The 21,887-nt window shown below is 35.1% G+C and overlaps 1 protein-coding gene across 2 annotated transcripts in view; it reads right to left on the reverse strand.

Moving 5' to 3' along the window:
* Window positions 1-261: 261 nt before the first annotated feature.
* Window positions 262-21,887, reverse strand: part of CDKL3 (cyclin dependent kinase like 3) — a 31,068-nt gene continuing 9,442 nt past the window's right edge. The window contains exons 3-12 of one of the 2 annotated variants that reach the window (XM_061151313.1): window positions 17,124-17,302; window positions 15,766-15,878; window positions 14,218-14,357; window positions 9,807-9,895; window positions 7,561-7,714; window positions 7,126-7,454; window positions 5,661-5,751; window positions 4,129-4,291; window positions 2,985-3,082; window positions 262-321 (exon numbers count right to left, since the gene is read on the reverse strand). In XM_061151313.1, coding sequence (XP_061007296.1) covers window positions 262-321; window positions 2,985-3,082; window positions 4,129-4,291; window positions 5,661-5,751; window positions 7,126-7,454; window positions 7,561-7,714; window positions 9,807-9,895; window positions 14,218-14,357; window positions 15,766-15,878; window positions 17,124-17,302 — 1,416 coding nt within the window. Of the gene's footprint in view, window positions 322-1,005; window positions 1,060-2,984; window positions 3,083-4,128; window positions 4,292-5,660; window positions 5,752-7,125; window positions 7,455-7,560; window positions 7,715-9,806; window positions 9,896-14,217; window positions 14,358-15,765; window positions 15,879-17,123; window positions 17,303-21,887 lie in introns of those variants that run through there. The other variant, XM_061151314.1, reaches the window with a different exon arrangement.

The raw sequence follows: 21,887 nt of genomic DNA on the forward strand, positions 1-21,887 counted from the left end.
TTACCTACTCAGTAATCATGGCAAGTAAAAAAGCACATAGAGGGGAGATGACTTTATAACTCCAAATCAAAACATCACATCAACAGAATTTTTAGAAGAAAGAAAGAAGAAAACTATGAATGGTTTGCTAACAAAACAAAGTTGGATGATGCTACTGTGGATTAACTGCTGTTGTAACAGCTCACGTTACGTTTCTGTTGTATATAAAATTAAAGGGAAGACTTGCCAATTTGTATTTTTTAAGATTTAAAAGAAAAGACACTACCAGAAAAAAAGTCTGTTCCTCTTCAAATTCTTCCCCTTACAATGTCCATCTCCATCCTAAAATCAGAAACCAAGCCAACAACCAGGGATAAGAATATAAATACATATTGCCAAAACTTTGATTATATTAATGTTAAATTATACAGAACAATATATTCTATATAAACGACTAAATGATAAACATGCTGGTCAAGCCAAAAGATTTCCTTCAATACTTGGCTCAGTTTCCATCGTTTTAAACATGTTTCATGGTATGTTTAATTAAATACTGCTCCAGAATGTCCAGTATAAAACCAAACCCATGTTTCATGGTTATCAAGTATGCTTGCTTGTTCAGAAATGTCTGGTGCTCCCAGACATTGGAATCTCACGTTACTACACATTTAGAAATCTTTCTATCTATAAAGTTCTGAACCAAAGCTAAGAATGACCAGTAATCAAACATGACTGAGATAACAGGTCATCAAATAAAATTATATGACCAAACATAAGCTGTAGTTTTATTAGGATGTATCAGTCAGGCAGTTTTTATAAATTAATGTTCAAATTAAGAAAACATGAAAAATTTATAGATTTATTAAAACAAATTTAGATGAGTTTACATGTAACTACACAGGATTTACGATCTATCTGTAGAATTCTCTAGTCAACATTTTTGTGTATGTAATATTAATAAAAAGGATTTTTTTAAACCATACAGTGTGATTCTGGGGTTCCCTGAATTTTCAGCTGCTGCATTTTCTACTCTACATCTGGCAGGTTCTTCTTCCTTTCAGTTTGTGCATTTCCTGTATTCTAAAAAGTAAATAGAAACAGGACCTTAATTGAGGAAACCATGAGTCTTTGGCTAATGAAATACAGCCACAGATAAGTACTTGTACTTTGCACATGGGGGCTATTTTATAAGGCACAGGGAGACTATTTAGCAAAGGAGTCCTTATTATCATCGTAAGACAAAACTGAAGGAGGCTTTTCTGTGGACTCTTGTTTCTTGCCTAACTCACTCAGCAGTAATTGGAATTTCTCTCTAGGTCATAGAATCTATTGAATACATGTCTACACTATTAACTGGGAAGTGCCTGGATGTGATTTAGTAAGCCAGAAACAAATCTGTGAATAGAACAAATAAGCTGCCATTCCCTGTCTTAAGTTTTTAAACACATATCATATTCTCTCATGCTCTACATTAACAACCTATCAACTTGAAATTTAGGACATTTTCTTAATTCTAACATTAATTTACTAAAAGCATTTGAACCAGCCTCATATGTAATTTCTGTCACTTGTCAGAACTGTATTTGAATGATTAGTGTTGGGTTGGTTTTTTCCTTACCATCTTATGGAAAACCCCAAACTTTTTGGCCATTCCGATACATATAAACTACAATTATCATTGATGACTTCTGGATATTTCTAATAACTACAACTGTTTCACTGTTACTCTTAAAAAGATCATCTTTTTCAGGAGTTCTACATCATATGCACAAAAAGGGATTTTCCCTTCCTATTATGTATTTTTAAAATGTCAGAACTATCTTAAGAGTTCCTTTCTTCCTGAATTAAAATGTAATTTTAGTTCTGAGGGCTTTCACAGTACAGTAGGACAAAACACATGTAGCACATTACTAGTCTGCCCAAACTCAAGACCCTTAACTCATCCAATTATTCAAAAAATGTGCAAATGGTGTGCTGTTCAACATTCTGTGACATCAGTAAGTCACCCAGATTTAAAAGTTTGAAGTTATCTTATTCTTTTTTATAACAAACTAAAAGATGACCATTAATGCCTTCCTTGTTCTATCTAGAAAATATTTCTTCTCTGCAAAACTGATTGTGGAGTTGTCAACAAGTTCAAAGCCAGGAATAAGGCATAAATGTCACTGTGAAAATATATCTAACAGTGTCTGATAATTCCTACCTGAATGTTTTAGAAATTAATAGACTTAGTTAAAAATACCTTCTTACATAGTTTCAGATGATGGTTTCTATTTTTATAAGTTCCTCAAATTTCCTTAATAAGTATGTGCTAATTTTATCACAAATAAAAATGTAGTCAATTTTACTTAGAAAATAAGAAACCTAGATAACAAAGTTGATGACCTCACAGGTGTACAGGATAGAAGGCTGTTAACACAATTTAATTCAGTGAATGCTCAGCACAATCCCTTTCCCTTAAAAGAATACCTTTAAAGAGTATTAATTTATAATAGATATTGATGGCTTCAAGATCCCCAAATAAAATTCAAGATTATCTGATACTTAGCTGAGAGCATATCTTTGTGAAAATAGGACAGTAGTTAGAAAGCAGAGAAGGGGGAATAAATTGGAGGAAAAAATAGGAAGAAAAAGGCTAAAGACAAAATATACATGTTCTTGTGGCCAGGATAATCATATGTTTATACCATTATTCCTTTCCTCTGGCATGGTTTACCTACCACCAAGTAGTATACATAACACACATACTATTTTCTCTGGGTAGCATATATTCAATCACTCAACATTCAAATGAGGGTTCAAATTTACTACCTTCAAAAATAAAACCTTTTTAGAAACCTTTATAATTGATTATTCTAGGAAAATATAGTTCTGTTTCTAGATGTCAAAGATTAGAGAATTTTGAAATTTTATCTAACTTTCCAACAGTAATAACTAAAATTATATACTAAGTCAAGTATTCTAAACATCATTACTTAGTAAAAGCTATCAGTAAAAAGTTTTACCTCTTGTTTTTCTTGATATTGATCTGCATTAAGTAAAGTTGGTATTTTAGATGAATCTGCTCTCTTTGATTCCCTCTTCAACACTTTTATCTGTTTCACTTTTGCAAAAATATATATGAGAACTTGTTACTCTTACCTTGAAATTTTACTTTCCTTTTCAAGAGTTTCAAATGGAAATTCTGATATCCACTAAAGTCAGTTTCTCAGTTTATTATAAAGGAGCTAAACAAATCATGAGCTGTAATGGTGTAAAATATCAGTCACAGATGGTTTGTTACATAATTTTACAAATAGCCTACCAGTCTGTCTTCTAAATAAAGAAGACATTTACTTTTAAAATTCTGAGTATTACTGTTAAGTGGATCAGATAATTCCTCTTGAGCTATGCAAGTACTATTTTCTTGCTATTATATTGTCTTTTCACAAGGTGTCACTGTTCTTCAAAGAAATGACTGCAAAAAAATGAGTTTCATTTTATGAGCTCAATACATGTTATAAAATCTTAATCGACTAAATCCTTGAATGCATGAAGCACACATACATCATTCCTGCTATTATATGGGCAAGTTATCACAGAAAAACAAAGGAAACTGCAATTACCCTAGGTCATATACTAAACCAAAAACATCTTCCTCAAATACTATTCTAACATATCAAAATTGAGCTAATAAAATTTTTACTTTTTAAAATTTTCTTAACCCTTCTTTAAAATTATCTCCTTTAAGTCTTACCCTTTATTTGACTATGGAAAAAAAATTTTTTTCATCAGCTGAAAATATTTTGCCTAGCAATATACTCCATTCTGGGGCTTCCCAGGTGGCACTAGTGGTAAAGAACCTGTCTGCAGTGCAGGAGATGTAAGAGATTTGGGTTCGATCCCTGGATCAGGAAGATCCCCTGGAGAAGGGCATGGAAACTCACTCCAGTATTCTTGCCTGGAGAACCCCATGGAGCCTGGAGGGCTACAGTCCATAGCGTCACACAGAGTCGGACACAACTGAAGGGACTGATCATGCACGCACACACACACACACACATACTTCTTTCTACCTAAATCATATTATAAATGTAAGTTATATTACCAAAAAAGGTTTTTTAAAATATTCTATCTGGAGATTTGTAAAACTATGCAACAAATGTGTACCTTCGATTCCTTTCATCTCCTTTGATTGTATTATGAAAGGCAATTCTGGGAAATGGAATTCTTTCCTGTCAGATCTGGAAAAATTCAGCTTCCTTTTGTTTCCATTTGCCATTTGGTCAGTTTGGCTGGTTTGCTCATTAAACACACACTTCTCCATTTGGCTCTAAAAAAAACCCAAATAAACAAGAGTTAATTTGAAGAAAGGTGTGTAACTACTTACTGGATGAGGAGCCAACAAATTCCAGCCTTTTGGATGGTGTGACATAGGCATAAAAATTAGTCTTTGAAAAGGTTATTTTAATAATTAAGAAGTAGAAGAGAGGGATTTCCCTGGTGGCTCAGTGGTAAAGAATCCGCCTGCCAAAGCAGAAGACAAGGGTTCAATCCCTGGTCCGGGAGAGTCCTACATGCCACGGAGCAACTGAGCTGGTGCGCCACAACTACTGAGCCTGTGCTCTAGAGCCTGAGAGCCGCAACGACTGAGCCCGCATGCTCTAGAACCCGTGCTCCACAACAAGAGAAGCCACTGCAGTGAGAAGCCCGAGCACTACAACGAGACAGTAGGCCCTGCTCGCCGCAACTGGAGAAAAATCTGTGCAACAGTGAAGTCCCAGCACAGCCAAAGATAAAATAAATCATTTTTTTCAAAAAGAAGTAGAAGAGAGTATCATCAAATATATAAATCGATCAAACGCCAATAAAAATTTCATAAATTTTTTTAGCTTATTCAATATTCTGAGAATAGTCTTGATCATGAGAACCACAGCCTCAACTTTTAATTTTTTATCCTACTCATTGCACTCTGATTTTGAACAAACTGTTCTGGTTCATTTTATTAATAACTTATTTTTCAATTTACAAAATGATGTGCTCTGGACACTGGGAAAACCCAACAGAAAAATTACTTGTGAACTGAGCATTCTGTAAAAACTTTTGTGCTACCTGTTTTTGCTTATTTTACAACAGATGATAGAAACTTTCTTAGGTTAATGAATACTTCCACAATGTAATGCTCAGTATCTCATTATGTGGATATACTCTAACATATTTAACCAGTCACGTGTTCTTGGATGGATGTGTTGTTTTCAATGACTTATTATTACAAATAACACTGTTTCAATTATAAAGTAAACTATTTTCCTATGTGAAAAATGGGGAAATGAATGACACCAATTATGTTTTCTTGGGAAAAGTAAGATGTATTTATTTCGCAGTTGCTCTTATTCTATAAAGTAAGATATTAAAATCATTTTTTAGAAGTAAAAAAACAAAAAGTCTTGTGATTTTTAAAGGAAAATCTTACCTTTTTTCCCCCAAGTCACTCATTAAATACACAAATCATGTTATAAGAAATTAACTAAAACTGTGAAAGCATTAAGGAAATGATGACCTATTTTCACTCCAGGGTAAAAGGGAAAAATAAAAGCACATTAAAAAAAAAAATGTTAGAGCCCTAAAGCAAAGAAAAGCACACAGGGTGAGAGGCTAATGCTGAAAGAGGACGTAATTTAATGATGAGGTTCTTGCCTTACTTGAGTGGAACCTGTATCCTCATGCCTGTTGGATATAACTTGTCCAATAGATTGTGAAGACGTACGTCTCTTTTTGGCTCTTTCAGTTAACCTATTATTTAAAAACAAATGAGAAGTTATTCAAACTCCTCAGAAATACTTGTTTTAGCTTCAATAATGATAAGTTATACCATGGTAGTCTACGGCTTGAACATGTGTCAAAATTCAATTGTTAGTCCTTAAATACTTTGGCCACCTCATGCGAAGAGTTGACTCATTGGAAAAGACCTGATGTTGGGAGGGATTGGGGGCAGGAGGAGAAGGGGACGACAGAGGATGAGATGGCTGGATGGCATCACCAACTCGATGGGCATGAGTCTGAGTAAACTCCGAGAGTTGGTGATGGACAGGGAGGCCTGGTGTGCTGCGATTCACGGGGTCGCAAAGAATTGGACACAACTGAGTGACTGAACTGAACTGAACTGACTGAAGTACCAATTGCTCTAAGAGGTAAAAACAGGGCAGAGAACAACTCACTCATGGCTAACATCAGTGGGGGCACCATGTTGTGGGTGGGGTTACTCGAGCTGGCCTACTTGGTCCTTTCTATCTGTTCTGAACCTGGATCTCTTAACTACTGGGTTCATGAATTTCTGAGCTTTTGACCAAGGCTAGTTTATAATTATGGTTATTACAACCATGGTTTGGGACTTACCTCAATAACGACTGACACTTGCTGTCTGTAGTCTGCTGTATAGACATGTTCACTTGCCACCTCTGCAGACCACTAAGCTTCACAACCTACAGCCCAAACCAGCCTGCTAGGATTGAACTAGTCTTTTAGGACACTGAACCAAGCCTCCTTCTCCATCTAGAGCCATAGCAGTTCCCTAAATTTAGAACTGGCCCTGATGCCTTGCTAGACAGACTCTTGCCATCCATCCATCACACTGCCCTTGATTAATCAGGTTCATGGTACCAGTGTCTCAGCTCTGTAATAGTAGTTGAATCTAAAATTGATCCAGTGTGTTGTTTTTCTCCCAAAATATTTAACCTTGAAAAGCTATCTGCCTACATAAGATTATTTTCAACTATCTTTTTTCCATTTAGATAATTTGTTACAATAGGAAAATAAAGCTTACTTTGCTATATGAAGGCACATCAATACCAAAAGTGAGGTCACATAACATTTTTCTCTTCAAATGGGAAGTAATTTTTCTGGGGGCCTTTTTTTCAAAATGAGGTTTTTGCAAACTGCATTAGTGAAAAACCACACACCTAGAGCATAGCCAAGAAAAGTTAATTTCTTCTATTGCATTTATAAAAAGAATTTAGTAATGGCCCATTATGTGATTATAATTTCAGTACATCTTCCAATTCAGTTTATATACAGACATTACAAACTTGCTTCTTTGAAATATCATTATATAAAAACATTATAAAACTTAGGTCCATTTCCTTCTGTTTATTTTCTGTTAAAACTCACCTTGAATTGGAGTGGGAGAGATCTGAATTGGGATTTGAAGCCATCAAGTTACTGCTAGTTAGATTGATGGGTGGCATCACCATACTGCCTCCAGCACATGGATCATCTTTCATGCCTATAGAGTTAGTGCTGGGATTGACAGGGTTTGGTGGCTCACTGATTACGGGTTTTGTATCTTGAGACATAGTATAAACAACTTCAGCTGCAACCTGTTGACAATGTCCACCTTCACACACTATCTTTTTTGGTTCTAAGATATCTCCTTTCCCTCCTTTAACTTTAGTAACTCTGACTTTGATCTCCTTGGGCTTTTTCTCTTTTACCAATTCCTAGAACAGATACATCCAAAATCTGAGTCAGGAGAACAGTTATTTTTATCACTAGAGTACTAACTATAATACAGTTATATTGGCTAAAAATAAGACCAGTTTTTACCTTTCCCCAAACTGAAGTACTTTGCAGTGTATTGGTATAAATTGTTTTTCTTTCATCTTTCATAAAGTCATTTTCTTTAGAATTCTCTTTTGGTTTTATGAATGAATTGACTTTTGCTTCTTGTAGCAATTTAGCTTTCAGTTCTGGTATGAATCTGATAAAACAAGCAATATCAAATAATTTTATTTATGTAGATAGCATTTTATCTTTAAAAGACCTTTTAACCAATTAATTTACATTTGAGCTACAGCATAAATAAGTTATCAGTAATGCATGCCAAGAGATGGCATAATATTTACCTAATACAGGTTGTTTCCTGGTAAAGATACATCTTTCAACAATTTCTCCATGGTAATTTACTATTAATAAAACTTTCACAAGATAGACATATGAATTAGATTTCTTTTGTGATGTAAAGCTTACTTAATAAAAGCACTGCTTTCAATTCTGACAAATGTACTATTCACTTCAAAGAAGACTCAGGCCACTTTGTCCCTTTTAAGTCCTGTTCTTTTAACAGGACTTAAAAGATGAACTAGTTTCTAAAATCTTACTCTAGAGAAATATTTTTGAAGTATAATAGAATACATCAATATTGAAGCAAGACTGTTTTGGCTTTAGGTTGGCTTAAAAACATTTATTTATTTATTTATTTTTGGCTGTGCTGGGTCTTCACTGCTGCACATGGGCTTTCTCTAGTTGCCCTTCTAGTAGAGAGGGGCTACTCTCCAGTTGTGGTGTATGGGCTTCTCTCACTGTACTTGCTTCTCTTGTCGTGGAGCATGGCCTCTTGGGCACACAGGCTTCAGCTGTTGTGGCATGGAACATGGGCTCAGTTGCCCTGCGGCATGTGGAATCTTCCTGGACCAGGGGTCAGACCCATGTCCCCTGCACTGGCAGGCAGATTCTTAACCACTGGATCACTAGGGAAGTCCTAGTTTGGCTTTTTAAAAGGCATTTTAATAGACAGTCCAATTTGTATGGCTCAGAACTCAAAAGGTTATACTGAAAAGTCTCCTTTCCACCCTTCTGCCCAGGCTACACAGTTTCCCTTCTTGAAGCAGCTACTGCTACCAGTTTGAGACTGAATAAGTTCTACCATGAATGAATTCTTCCCTAGAATTATAGTAAAAGGGTAAGTGTAAGATAAAGGGAAAAGAAACAGTGTGATTAGTTTGGCTGAATGAGAAAATGGCACATTTCTGTTAAAATTTCCTTGCCTTGTGGAATTCAAGAACTTTCACCCTGTAATAGTAAAATCCTAATAGCTAAATACCCAAGAGAAATCAAATGAGTCTATATAGAATTGACAGGAAGCAACTCTTTTATTCAATAACTGATGCTTCTCATCAATGGCACTTTTATTTTTTTTTATTTTTTATTTTTGGCACCTTTAATATATCTTCTCATTTTCTGTTTTAGAATAAAATTCTTGAAATGCTTCAAGGTCTACTTATTCTCAACAATTACCTTTTCTTTGGCTTTTTCTACTTCAGTCTATTTTCGATGGAGGTCCTGGACTTTCCTATGCCTGATCTTAACTCCAACACATTTAAAATTGATATTTATGTTTCTGCTTCATACTCCATGGCAAACTGAATAATTTTGCAATTAATAAACTTTTCCTGTTTCTTTCAAAGCCCAAATAGAAAATGGTGTTTTTTTTTAAAAGAAGCATGGCTGATTTATGAATCCACATTGTTAACATATATATTTTAGATACAATGTGGGACAGAGAAAGGCTTTAAGAGCCATGGTCCCTGTCTTCAGGGAACTTCCAGTTTGGTGGGCAGAATAAAACAACAGGAACTGCAACAGATAATAAGTAAAGCAGAGGAAAAAAATCATCTGGGAAATGAATGCTAATTATAATATATATAGGTCAGAGATGCTATCAAGAGGAAAAACTGGACTGAGTTGGGGGTCTAAGTGGAAACAAGGTTAAAAAGTATTGATGGTTTATTTAATGTTATCTCTGCCCTATAGTAAGAATTGAAAAATGCATGTGAAGAGCTTAGCTCACTGTCTAGGACATAGAAACTGTGTAATAAAATGTTAACTGCACTATTTTTATTAGAATTTTCACCATGACACCTGTAAGTCTACCACATATCAATACAAAAACTCAGTGAGTTTTTGATAAACTGAATTCTTTTGTGTAACATTAACCTATGTAGCAATTTTCATGCTAGTAAAATTTCCTAATACAAAAAACAAAAAAGTCCACACTCACTCAAAATGCTTACTTTTCAATAAATCCATCTCTAGTAAAATACTCATGATGCAAAAGATCCGTAGATGACATCCTCTCAGCAGGATCAATTTGTAAACAAGCCTAGAAAATGAAAAAAGATTCCATGTTAAACAAGCTCTTAACATGTCTCCTTAAGGTAAATGTTAAACTTCACAAATGCAGGTATAATTAATTACCCAGAGCTAAAGAGTTCTTGAAAAGATAGAATTAGACCTCAGGAGTTTCTGACAGTGAGTTCTGACCACTTGTTTCCCTAAGAAATTTGTACTTGTAAAACAATACTACAGATTAAATGTCCTATTTCTAGCCAAAACAGAAGTCAGTCTATTTCTGCTGGAATTAGTAGGAGTTAATTAGCTCATTTTGGTCCTCTTATCCAGCCCTGTAAGGAAGAAAGTTCATGAATTATCATTTCCATTTTATAGAGCTAGAAGCATGTTTAGTAATTTGCCAAACTAGAATTTTAACTCATATTATCTGATTCCTAATTCAATGCTTTTTATGTGGCATAAAACAATTTCACAAATATCCAAGCCCCCAAATCCATCAATAACCCATTATCAGAACAGCTATTTTCTGCTTCCCTTCACTTGGGATTACTTCAACTGAGAACCAAAAAAAACCCCACAAAACAAAGAGACAGTGAAGTAAGAGTATCAGAAAAGAAGTTGTACATAATAACTCTACATATAATTAAATAATCATAATTAGAATACATTAATGCAAATATTAAAGACATAATTTGAATAAAACCCATTTGTCTGATAATTTTCATTCTTCCTCCAAAAGAAGGCAAAACATACTAATAATAGGTAACTTTTATTTATGCTTATTATGTGTTTGTCATACAACACTCTATCTAGTCTTTTCCTATCACCTGATCCTAACAACAACTGTACAAGGTAGGTAGTACTACTATCCTCATTGTACAGATGAATAGCCTAAGGCCCAAAGAAGACAAGTAATTGGTCTAAGATCTCATAAATGGAAACAATAGTTAAAATCCAGAATGTACAAAGTAATTGCATATAATATTACACTTCTGATTATTTCACAAAGTCTATGTTTAAATTAATTCACAGAAAAAGTTATAGAGACCTGCTATACAACAATTTGCATATAGTTAACAATATCATACTGTACATTTTAAAATTTGGTTAAGAGGATAGATTTTATGTTATGTGTTTTTTTTTTAACCACAATTTTTAAAAATTGACTCATAAAGTCTATTATCTTTATGATGTGAGAATAGTCATATCCTTAAGACTGGAACTAGCTAAAAGTATGTGCTTATTTTAGAACGTTAATAGTTATCCATCAATAAAACTTAGTAACAAAAATGCTAAAAGGTCACAGCCAATTGGAAGCAGATAAATATTCCTTCTGTAAATAGTATAATTTACAGAATTTAAATGTCTGCCCTAGTTTGGAAAATGTAAAATATTACACTTTGAGAAACAGACTGGCAGTTCTCCCTCCCAAAATAAAAATGCACATCTACACAAAGACTTCTAAGTGAATGTTAACAGCAATTTACTTGTAGTAGCCAAAAAGTGGAAACAACCCAAAAGAGGGAAATAGATTTTTTAAAAAATTGTGATATAGTCATACCTGGAATATTACTCAGCAATAAAAAGGAATAAACTACCGATACACACAAAAACATGAATTGAATCTCTAGACTATAATTCTTAGTTAAAGAAGACTGACATAAAAGAGAATATACACTGTTTAATTCCATTTACAGACTATTCTAGAAAATATAAACTATAGTGGAAAATAAATCAGTGATTAGGGACAGGAATGAAGGGAAAGATGGATTACAAAAGGATGCAAGGACATTATGGGAAGTGATGGAAATCTTAGGTATGTTGATTGTAGTGGTGATTTCACAGGTATGTATACATCTACCAAAACTCATCAAATTGTACATCTGAAATCATGTAGTTTACTGTGTAGAAATTATACCATCATAATGTTGTTTAAAAATTTTAAATCTAGGGCAAAAAAATACATGCTCTACACCAGGTATTAAGATGTATTTTAGAAAATTCTTTGGTGGTCCAGTGGTTAGGATTCAGCACTTTCACTGCCAGGGCCCAGGTTCAATCACTGGTTGGGGAATGAAGGTCCCACAGGCTGCATGGTGTGACCAAAAGAAAAATGTATTTGAAAGTTATAATAATCAAAATTGTACTTGTAATAGAATAAGGAGAGAAATCAATGAAATACAAATATACCTCAGCATGTACAAGCAATCTGTCTATGATAAATGTGGCATTCCAAATCACTGGATTATTCAACTTGAAAAAAGTATTTAGAACACATACAACAGGACACTAATTTGATTATTTGGCAAATCAATGTAAAAATATACTTTAAATCACAAATAGTTTAAGGATTCTTAAAATAATAACTACAAATGACCAATTGGTAACATGTCCAACTTCCCTGTAATGAAGGAAGCACAATTTTTAAAAATATACTTTATTTCTAGTTTATTAAGTTGCAAATATTTTTAATATTGTAATATTCAATGTTAGATTGAGAATGGAGATTTATACCCAATGCTACTTGAGTATAAATCTATGAAATCTTTCTGGAGGAAAAAAATAGCAAGATATACCAAAAGTCCTAACAAGTATAAACTCTTTGGTCTACCAGTCATACTTCTAGGAATTTATCCTAAGCAAATAATACCACAAGTTCATGCAGACATATAAAAGATGTTTACTGTAGCATCTTTACCAATAAGGAAAAAACCTGAAACCTAATGTCCAAAATTGCAAGATAAACTATAATACAGTCATACAATGAAACACTATGCAAGCACTAAAATTATGACACAGCTCCATATTTACTGACATGGCAGTATGCTTAAACTATAATGCTAAGTGAAAATAAACAGGTTACATAGCAGTGTGTAAAGTAAGACAGAGCTTCCCAGGTGTCTCAGTGGTAAAGAAACCACCTGCCAATGCAGAAGATGCAGGTTCCATCCCCAAGTGGGGAAGATCCCCTCAAGAAGGAAATGGCAATTCATGCCTATATTCTTGCCTGGGAAATCCCATGGACAGAGGAGCCTGGAGGGCTACAGTTCATGGGGTCACAAAAGAGTCAAACATGACTTAGTGACTAAACAACAATAAAGTATGATACCTTTTAAAAAGCATAAGCTGTTATGCATGTATTTGGTTGGGGAAAGTATATAAACCAAAACATCAATAGTAATTTTTCCTGGATTGTGGAGGTTGGGAAAATGTTAACTTCTCTATCAAGTATTCTATTTTTTTATGATCATTATGTATTCTTTGTAAAATCAAAACTATGACATTGAAAAAAAAAAGAAAGTGGAAAATGTAGCAAAAAAACTGATCCTTTAATAAACTCTAGTTCTTTACAGTTACCAAATATCTTTCTTCCTTTGATAAGTCTTTAGATGTTACATGTCATGTTTAGTTTTATCTAAAAAACAGCAACAACAGTTAACATTAACAACATTTGTTGACAGCTTATTCAAGGATCTGTGCTAAGAACATTTCTACCATTAACTCATTTTATCCTCCAGCTCCAGAAAATAAATATTGTTAATGTTGTTTTATAACTCAGTAAACTGAGGCATGGAGATTGACTTGCTCAAGTTTACAGAGCTAATTAGTAACAGAACTGGGTTTTAAAGAAAGTTCATGTGAATTCAGAGCCCCCTCTCATAAACACCATGCTATACTGGCTTTGAAATTAGATTACCACTTTTTTTAAGGGCTGTACATTAGAAATAAGACACGTTAATTGACCCTGGGAAAGAAAATTGGCTGGGAAGAGAAAATAAACAGAAGCAAGTAGCTCTCTCACTTCTTGAATTCTATTCTAAGTGTGCTGATACATTTATTATGCAGTTCAAAATAAAATTTAAATTTTAAACTAATTTAAAAGTGCTACATAATGTTTTTGTTTTCTCCAGATCAACCTGAATTTTGGCACTGGTGTATCCTCAAACAACATTACAACTATAGCTGCCAATGTCTTGACATACCTTAGAATATCACTGTACAAGGAAGAAATCTCTTGGGTAGACTGCTGGGAAGACTGGCTGTTAAGAGGTGTTGATCAACATGGTAAGTCCTTAACATTTTCCAGTTTATCCTTAAAATTTTTCAGTTTATCAATAAAATTGGAATTAACAAAAAAGAATAGACCAGATTATCCCAGGGGCCTTTCAATTCTAACGGTCTGTAACTTTTAACTTCTCTGAACTAAAGACATAAACACAGAAGAATATAGTAACTTTGAACAGTTAACATTACTCCATGAATCCTTTTGTAATTTCATTAAAGTCATATTTTAAAACTGTATTATAATTTATGCAAATTTCCAAGAAATAAGCCCTTAATCTCTTAACATACATGAACTATGTCAGCCAACAATCCATTTAGCTTTGGGTATTTTTTTCTTGCACTTTTGGGGTGTTGAACTTGAGGAAGGACCACCCCAGCAAAAATGGGACTCTTAGAAAAGATATGCTGCAAGTGAGGTGTCAAATTGCCTGAAAAGAGAAAAAAATATATACATAAGGAAACAGGGATATTATTCTATAATCAAAATAATCAAATTGTTATGTGGTCTGCATCAAATTACTAAAAGAAAGAATAACAATTAAGTTCTCTTAATTTTTAAAAATTGAACAAGAAACTATCTTCTGAATATAGCATAAGGAACTATCTTCTGAATATAGCATACAAAAGTGAGTTCCCCAGTAATCTGTTGATAGCACATAGGCAGCAGAGACTAAAAAACCACAGGTGCATTTTCTTTTTTCAAAATACAAGACATAATATATAATGCTATTAGAAAAGGCACATTCAAACTTTTATGTATTTCCATAAGGGTATCAAAATGGTTTATCTAGCAAGTGTTCATCAGCAAAATCTTATTCAAAACAGTTAAAATACTAAAATTATATAGAAATAGAAATATTGCAAAGAAAAAACAAGGCTATAGATTAGTAGCAGAATGTAGAGAACTATAAATAGGAGTGGAAAGAGCTAAGTTCTACCACTAGTTTTGCTCTTAACTAGGTCTGTGACCTTGGGCAAATCTTCCTTTTCTGTATCTTGGTTTCCTCATTTGTAAAATGACAAAACTGATCCCATCATCTCTACTCTCACCATCAATCTCATAACCAGAATGTTAAATATGACAGAAAAAGTATGATGTTTTAAGGCTCTGAACTGTACCTTTAACCAATATGTATCCAGATTCACAGTTTTTAGAGTTGTTCAAAGTACTTTCCTCATGATCCTGTACTTATATGTTTATGTATAGCTTTCTCATCACAAAATAGGTTGCTCAAGCTCCTCAATCAAAAATATAAGTCTTTGAAACTCCATGAGCAACACTAACCATGAAAATGTTTGGGTAGTCAAAGCAGATAATCAAATAATTCAGCTATCATCAAAAATATTTTTGAATAAGATATTTAGCTATCTGCTTATCTACTGTGGTTAATAAAAGTTTTCTTAGTAAACAACTGGTTTTCTATTTCCAAGCACTTTAAAAGAGCATCAAGAAAAATAAAATAAAAGGGCATCAAAATAAAAATCAATTCTATTGCTTAAAAGTCCTCTTTGAAAGAAGCAAATATTTGTAGAAGCCAAAATTTTATAACAACTTTCAGACAAACTGAAGTAGGTTCCTATTTTACTATTTTTCTTAGTATCAACCATCAACATGGTACAGCTATTTGCATCCAGGAAGAAAAAAAATGTTATTTTTAAAAACAGAGAGAATTTTTCTACCTTTTTTTTTATCAGCCCAAAGCATCCATCTACTTTCACCTACTAAAACAATATGCTTCCTTATTCTTATAAAGATATACTAAATTTGAAAATCAAGCAGAATTTATCTGAAAACACTTATTTAGGCATTTGACAGTACATTTCAGTAATACCTACCTACTTTTAAAACAATTTTATGAAGTAAATCCAAATCAGAGCTGCTAGGAAGATAGGGATTTCCAGTGGCCATCTCAATGATCATACAGCCCAAAGCCCAGATATCCACAGGTCTGAAACAAAGGAGAATAAATCACTCTTTCATGGAGAAATATATAAAACATCTTTTCTAAAAACACTTTTTCTTTTGGCCATGCTGTGCGACTTGCAGGATCTTAGTTACCCAACCAGTGATTGAACCTATGTCCATGTCCTTATCTTACACCACTTATAAAAATTAACTCAAAATGGATGGAAGACTAGAACTAGAACTAGAACTAGAAACCTCTTAAAACAGAGGAGTTTCACAGTCTTGGATTTGGCAAAAGATTCTTAGGTATGACACCAAAAGCATAAGCAACAAATAATAAAAACAGACAGAATGAACTTCATCAAAATTAAAAATTGTTTCTCAAATGACACACACCATCAAGAAAATCAAGAGACAACTAAATAAGAGAAATATCTGCAAATAAGTATCTGATAAGGAATTTATATCTAGATATACAAAGAATTCTTACAATAATAAAAAGCCAGTCCAATTTAAAAAAGGGCTAAAGATCTGAACAGAAATTTCTCCAAGGAAGATATATAAATGATCAATAAGCACATAAAAAGATCAACAATGAAGTCAAAGAATCATTAGTTATCAAGGAAATGGAAATCAAACCCATAAGGAGATATCACTTCACACCCATAAGGATAACTAGAATCCAAAAGTCAGATAATAACAAGTGCTGGTGAGGATATGGAGGAATTTGTAACCCTCACACTCTTCATGGTGTCTTTACGTTCTTCAAGCTTCATTATTTGTTTATTAGATTGTTGTATCCTATACTATTTTTACTGATTCACAATAGACTGAGGCATTTGTACTTTTTGAAGTATCTAGTACAATTTAAAGATTATTATTTGTCAGTCTTTGCAAAGACTGTGCCATACTCAGGAACTAGGAAACTTGTGGTAACACTGGCAGAGTAGATTTTTAAATCGCTGCAGAATCTAGAGTCTACAGAGAAGCAAGGAGGCCACTCTGTAAAGGGTGGGGCACAGCTTAAGGCAAGCAAGGATGGCAGCCTGAGAGGCTTCTGCATAAGTTTCCTGGGGCTGGGGCCACTCAGCTCCAGGGGGCAAGTGTGGTAACATCAATAGCAGCAGGGTAGATGTCTAGGGTCTCTCTGCTCTATTTTGGTGTGTCCCTTTTCTATCCCAAGCCCAGATGCAGAAGGCAGAGTTTGTCAGTAGTTCTGGTGACAGATACACCAAGGGAAAAAAGAGATGGCTAGGAAAGGCCAGGCAGGATCCCCAACTATACATACTTTCCATAAGAGGTATCTTTTAATACTAATTCTGGAGCTCTATACCAGCGTGTGGCCACGTAGTCCGTATAAACATCTCCAGGAGCTGCTAGTGTTCGTGCAAAACCAAAATCACAGAGTTTAGTAATTCCTGATTGGGATACTAAAATATTCTCAGGTTTTATATCTCGATGAATGATCTAAAAAACAAACAGAAGATGTAATACATTAAAATGAGGTTTCATTATCTAGAAAATTTTTCAACAATTAAGAGAAAATCTAGCTAATTAAGACAGTAAAGTTATTTTCTTACCACATGCAAAGAATTAACTACACAGTGCAAAAAGATGTAAGTATAAATAGTTGTGTGTGTGTACTCAGTTGTGTCTGACTCTTTGCACCTGACTGACTGTCATCCACTAAGCTCCTCTATGCACAGTACTTTCCAGGCAAGAATACTGGAGTGGGTTGCCATTTTTTACTCCAGGGGATCTTTCTGACCCAGGGATCAAACCTGCATCTCATACATCTCCTGCACTGGCAGGCGGATTCTTTATCAACTCTGCCACCTGGGAAGCTCGCAAAACAACTATATTCCAATAAAAATTAATTTTAAAAAGTGTCCGGGCCAAAGTCATCAACAACTTCATTGTTGCTACATCCAACAGACACCCCTCAATACATATCTTGCCAGATGTGAAGTGAAATTTGCTCAGTCGTGTCCTACTCTTTGTGACCCTCATGGAGTATATATAGTCCACGGAATTCTCTAGGCCAGAATACTGGAGTCGGTAGCCACTGTTCCCTTCTCCAGGGGATCTTCACAACCAAGGGATCGAACCCAGGTTTCCTGCATTGCAGGTGGATTCTTTACCAGCTGAGCCACCAGGGAAGCCCTCACTAGATATCTTAGTATAAAAATACAGGCAACCACTCCTTCATTCCTGACTCCTGGGACCAGTTTCCTCCTATGGCAGTTTCTTTTTCTCTGTCTGTAAATGTAGGCTTCTGGTCTTAGGCTTCTCATGCATCTTGTTTCTTGCACAATCTCATCTACTTTTTTTTTTTTTTAGTACTTTCTTTACTTCGTTATGGGAATACCATATTCTTTTGGGCTTCTTCCCACCTATTGGCTGTTTTATCTCAATCTCACCTACTCTTACAGGCCTTAGTAACTATCTATTTATTAGTGATTTCCATATTTCTATCTCTAACCAAGATATTTCTCTTGGTTTCCACAAGAAGTGGAATCCTGCAAGAAGGCTGACCTACACACTCCCACAAACTCAGATAATTAAAAACTAAATGGATTATCTTCTTCCCCAAATCCATTTGTTCTTAAGAGTCCTTCAGCTCAGTGAATGGAACCAACATTGACCTCATGGCTCAAGCCAGAAATCAAGGCACATTTCTGCCTCAGGTCCCATATTCTCTCCATCCACGTCTCTCCCTAATTCAAGTTCCCTAAGCTCTCTCATCAAAATTATTACCTTACTAAATGGTTTCCTGAATTCCCTCTGATCCCCTCCCATTCATTGCCCACAAAGAAATCTGAGTATTATTTTAAAATCATGTGTATGATTGTGTCACTCCTTCAAGGATTCCCCATGCCATAGGACAAATTTGAAGCTACATAAAATGGCTGGTAAGGACTTACAGGATTTGGCCTCTACTCACATTCTCAGCCACTCTTCCCTAGCCTATAGAATATTAGTTTCCAAATTTGCCAGGTTTGTGTCATCATTGTTTACATTTGCTAATGCTGTTCCAACTGCCTAGAACACTGCCTCACCAACTACCTCATGTCTCAGCTGAGATGTCTGCAATAGAGGTACCTTTTATATATTATTCTACACTTCCTCCTTCATAGTTATTTGTCATGCTTTATTATTTGCCTATTTACTTGTCATTCCCATTAGATGGTAAGTTCCATGAGGGCAAGATGTGTATCTGTTTTGTTCAGGCTATTTCCCCCGTCCCCAGTACAGTGCCTGAAACAAAGAAGGCATTTAAAAACTTTATCAAATGTATTAAGCATATTCTCATCACCAGCAAAGTATCACAGCACAAGTGAAAACATCTTGGTGACAGAATTCTGGGATCTTTCCTTTTTTATATAACTTATTGCTATAAGCTTTTGGGATTAGCTTTTGTTCTGCCTCAAGTCTTCCTCCTAATTGGCCAAATAATTATCTTAGAGTAATGAATCACCTTAAAGGCACCATCTGTAAAACTTTGTTAGTCCCTTTTTACTTTCACAACTTTTACTGAGTGACTACTACATGCCGGGTACTATACCAAGATCTGAGAATACAACATGAGCAAAAATAGACATGGAAAAGCACTTTAAAATATCACTTTACATATTCTGCCTACTACACAGCCATGACCCTCTGCCTTAGTGCTTTAAACATGCATAAAGATGCACTCAGTTGACGCCCTAATATGTTCCCTCTTTTTAACAGTTAACACCCTGACTACATGCAGAATTTTGTTATCTTTGAGAATCAAGCACTCTCTGAATTCCAGTTTTAAAATTGTGTTTTAACAACATCCTCTTTGGTCTTCCACAATCACACTGAGACCTCTATAAACATAGTATTTCTATGTGTTTAGATTTTCTTTAATTCTTCTCATCAATGTTTAATAGTTTTCAGTGTATAGGTCTTATTTTCTCTAAGTATTTTATATTTTTGATGCTATTACAATGGTATTTTTAATTCAGTTTCTCATTGTTGCTAATACACAGAAATACAAATAATTTTGGTATATTGATCTTCTATCCTACAATCTTAAGAAACTTACAGCTTAGTTCTTTTAACTTTACTGTAGATTCCATAAAATTTTCTACAGAAATGGTCATGTCATTTGTGAATAAATGCTCAAAAGAAAAAAGAAGATACCAGTTCACATCCACTGGAATAGTGATAATCAAAAGATAATAACAATATTGGGAGGACACAGAAAAACTGATACAGTGTTGGTGGGGATATAAAATGGTATAGCCCCTTTGGAAAAAAACAGTTTGACAGTTTCTTCCAAAAGTTAAAACATAACCTCACCATATGATCCACTGGTATTCTTAAGTTATCCTATTTCTACTCCCCACTCCCCAGTTCCTGGTAGCTTTGTAGACCAACAGCTCCCAAATCATGGTGAAAACTAGCAGCCTAGTGGCCACCAGAGGAAACTGTATCTCCTAGCTATAGGGTTGGACCTCCTCCAAAGCCCCATTCCCAGGTAACACTCATTATCTAACACGTCTGTCAGATTACTGGAAAATTCCACTAGAAGTCTTGTCTTCACTGACCTAACTCAGAGCTTGCTGGGGGCAAATGGCCTTTGTCAGAAACAATTAGGAGCTACTAAATAACATTATAGCCACCTGAGGGAGCTATAACAGGACAAACAACAAGCTGACCAAAATAATTAAAAAGAGAGGCTGGGAGTGAGATGTCCATAAAGGATTTGGAAAGTTCCAACATGAAGGGTACATGCCCAGCTGTGCACACACTGGGAAAGACCTGAGACTGTCCCTAAGCTCTCACTCAAGTCTGGTGGAATTTAGATTCTACACAAGCAAGAAGGGCTAAGTTGTAAACTCTCTGCATAAACACTGAAGATATGCCCCAACACAGAGAGAGAAGGAGCCCTCAGTAAATACCCAGTAAATATGGCTGAGAGATTTATTAGTTTCAAGAGTTTAAGGAAATCTCTGTTCAAACATTAGCTGACCTTTAAACTAACTGAGCAGAGATTTCAGTGGTCACACATGACAAAGAATACAGACTTCACAAATTAGGTCAGGAAAATAACTAACAAACAGTTACAACTGCAAACCTTGAGACATGGGAAATTCTGATCTCCAGATTGCCACAATGTATTATTTTACATGTCCAGTTCTCAACAAAAAATTACAAAATTTCCAAGAAAATCCCCCCAAAAAGGTGTGCAAAGAAAGATATATGGCCATGCATGAGGGGAAAAAGCAGTCAATAAGAAGCTTTGCCTGAAGAAGCCCATACATAACCTGCGAGAAAAAGACTATTCCGTTCATTTCAGTTCAGTTGCTCAGTCACATCCGACTCTTTGAGACCCCGTGAACTGCAGCACGCCAGGCCTCCCTGTCTATCATCAACTCCCAGAGGCTACCCAAACTCATGTCCATTGAGTCAGTGATGCCATCCAAGCATTTCATCCTCTGTCGTCCCTTTCTCCTCCTGCCCTCAATCTTTCCCAGCACCATGGTCTTTTCGAATGAGTCAGCTCATCGCATCAGGTGGCCAAAGTATTGGAGTTTCAGCTTCAACATCTGTCCTTCCAATGAACACCCAGGACTGATCTCCTTTAGGATGGACTGGTTGGATCTCCTTGCACTCCAAGGGACTCTCAAGAGTCTTCTCTAACACCACAGTTCAAAAGCATCAATTCTTCTGCGCTCAGCTTTCTTTATAGTCCAACTCTCACATCCATACATGACCACTGGAAAAACCATAGCCATGACTAGATGAACCTTTGTTGGCAAAATAATGTCTCTGCTAGGTTGGTCATAACTTTCCTTCCAAGGAGTAAGCGTCTTTTAATTTCATGGCTGCAATCACCATCTGCAGTGATTTTGGAGCCCAGAAAAATAAAGTCAGCCACTGTTTCCACTGTCTCCCCATCTACTTGCCATGAAGTGATGGGACCAGATGCCATGATCTTAGTTTTCTGAATGTTGAGCTTTAAGTCAACTTTTTCACTCTCCTCTTTTACTTTCAAGAAGCTCTTTAGTTCCTCTTCATT

Source organism: Dama dama, chromosome 9 (assembly GCF_033118175.1).
Source record: "Dama dama isolate Ldn47 chromosome 9, ASM3311817v1, whole genome shotgun sequence".
Classification (NCBI taxonomy): domain Eukaryota; kingdom Metazoa; phylum Chordata; class Mammalia; order Artiodactyla; family Cervidae; genus Dama; species Dama dama.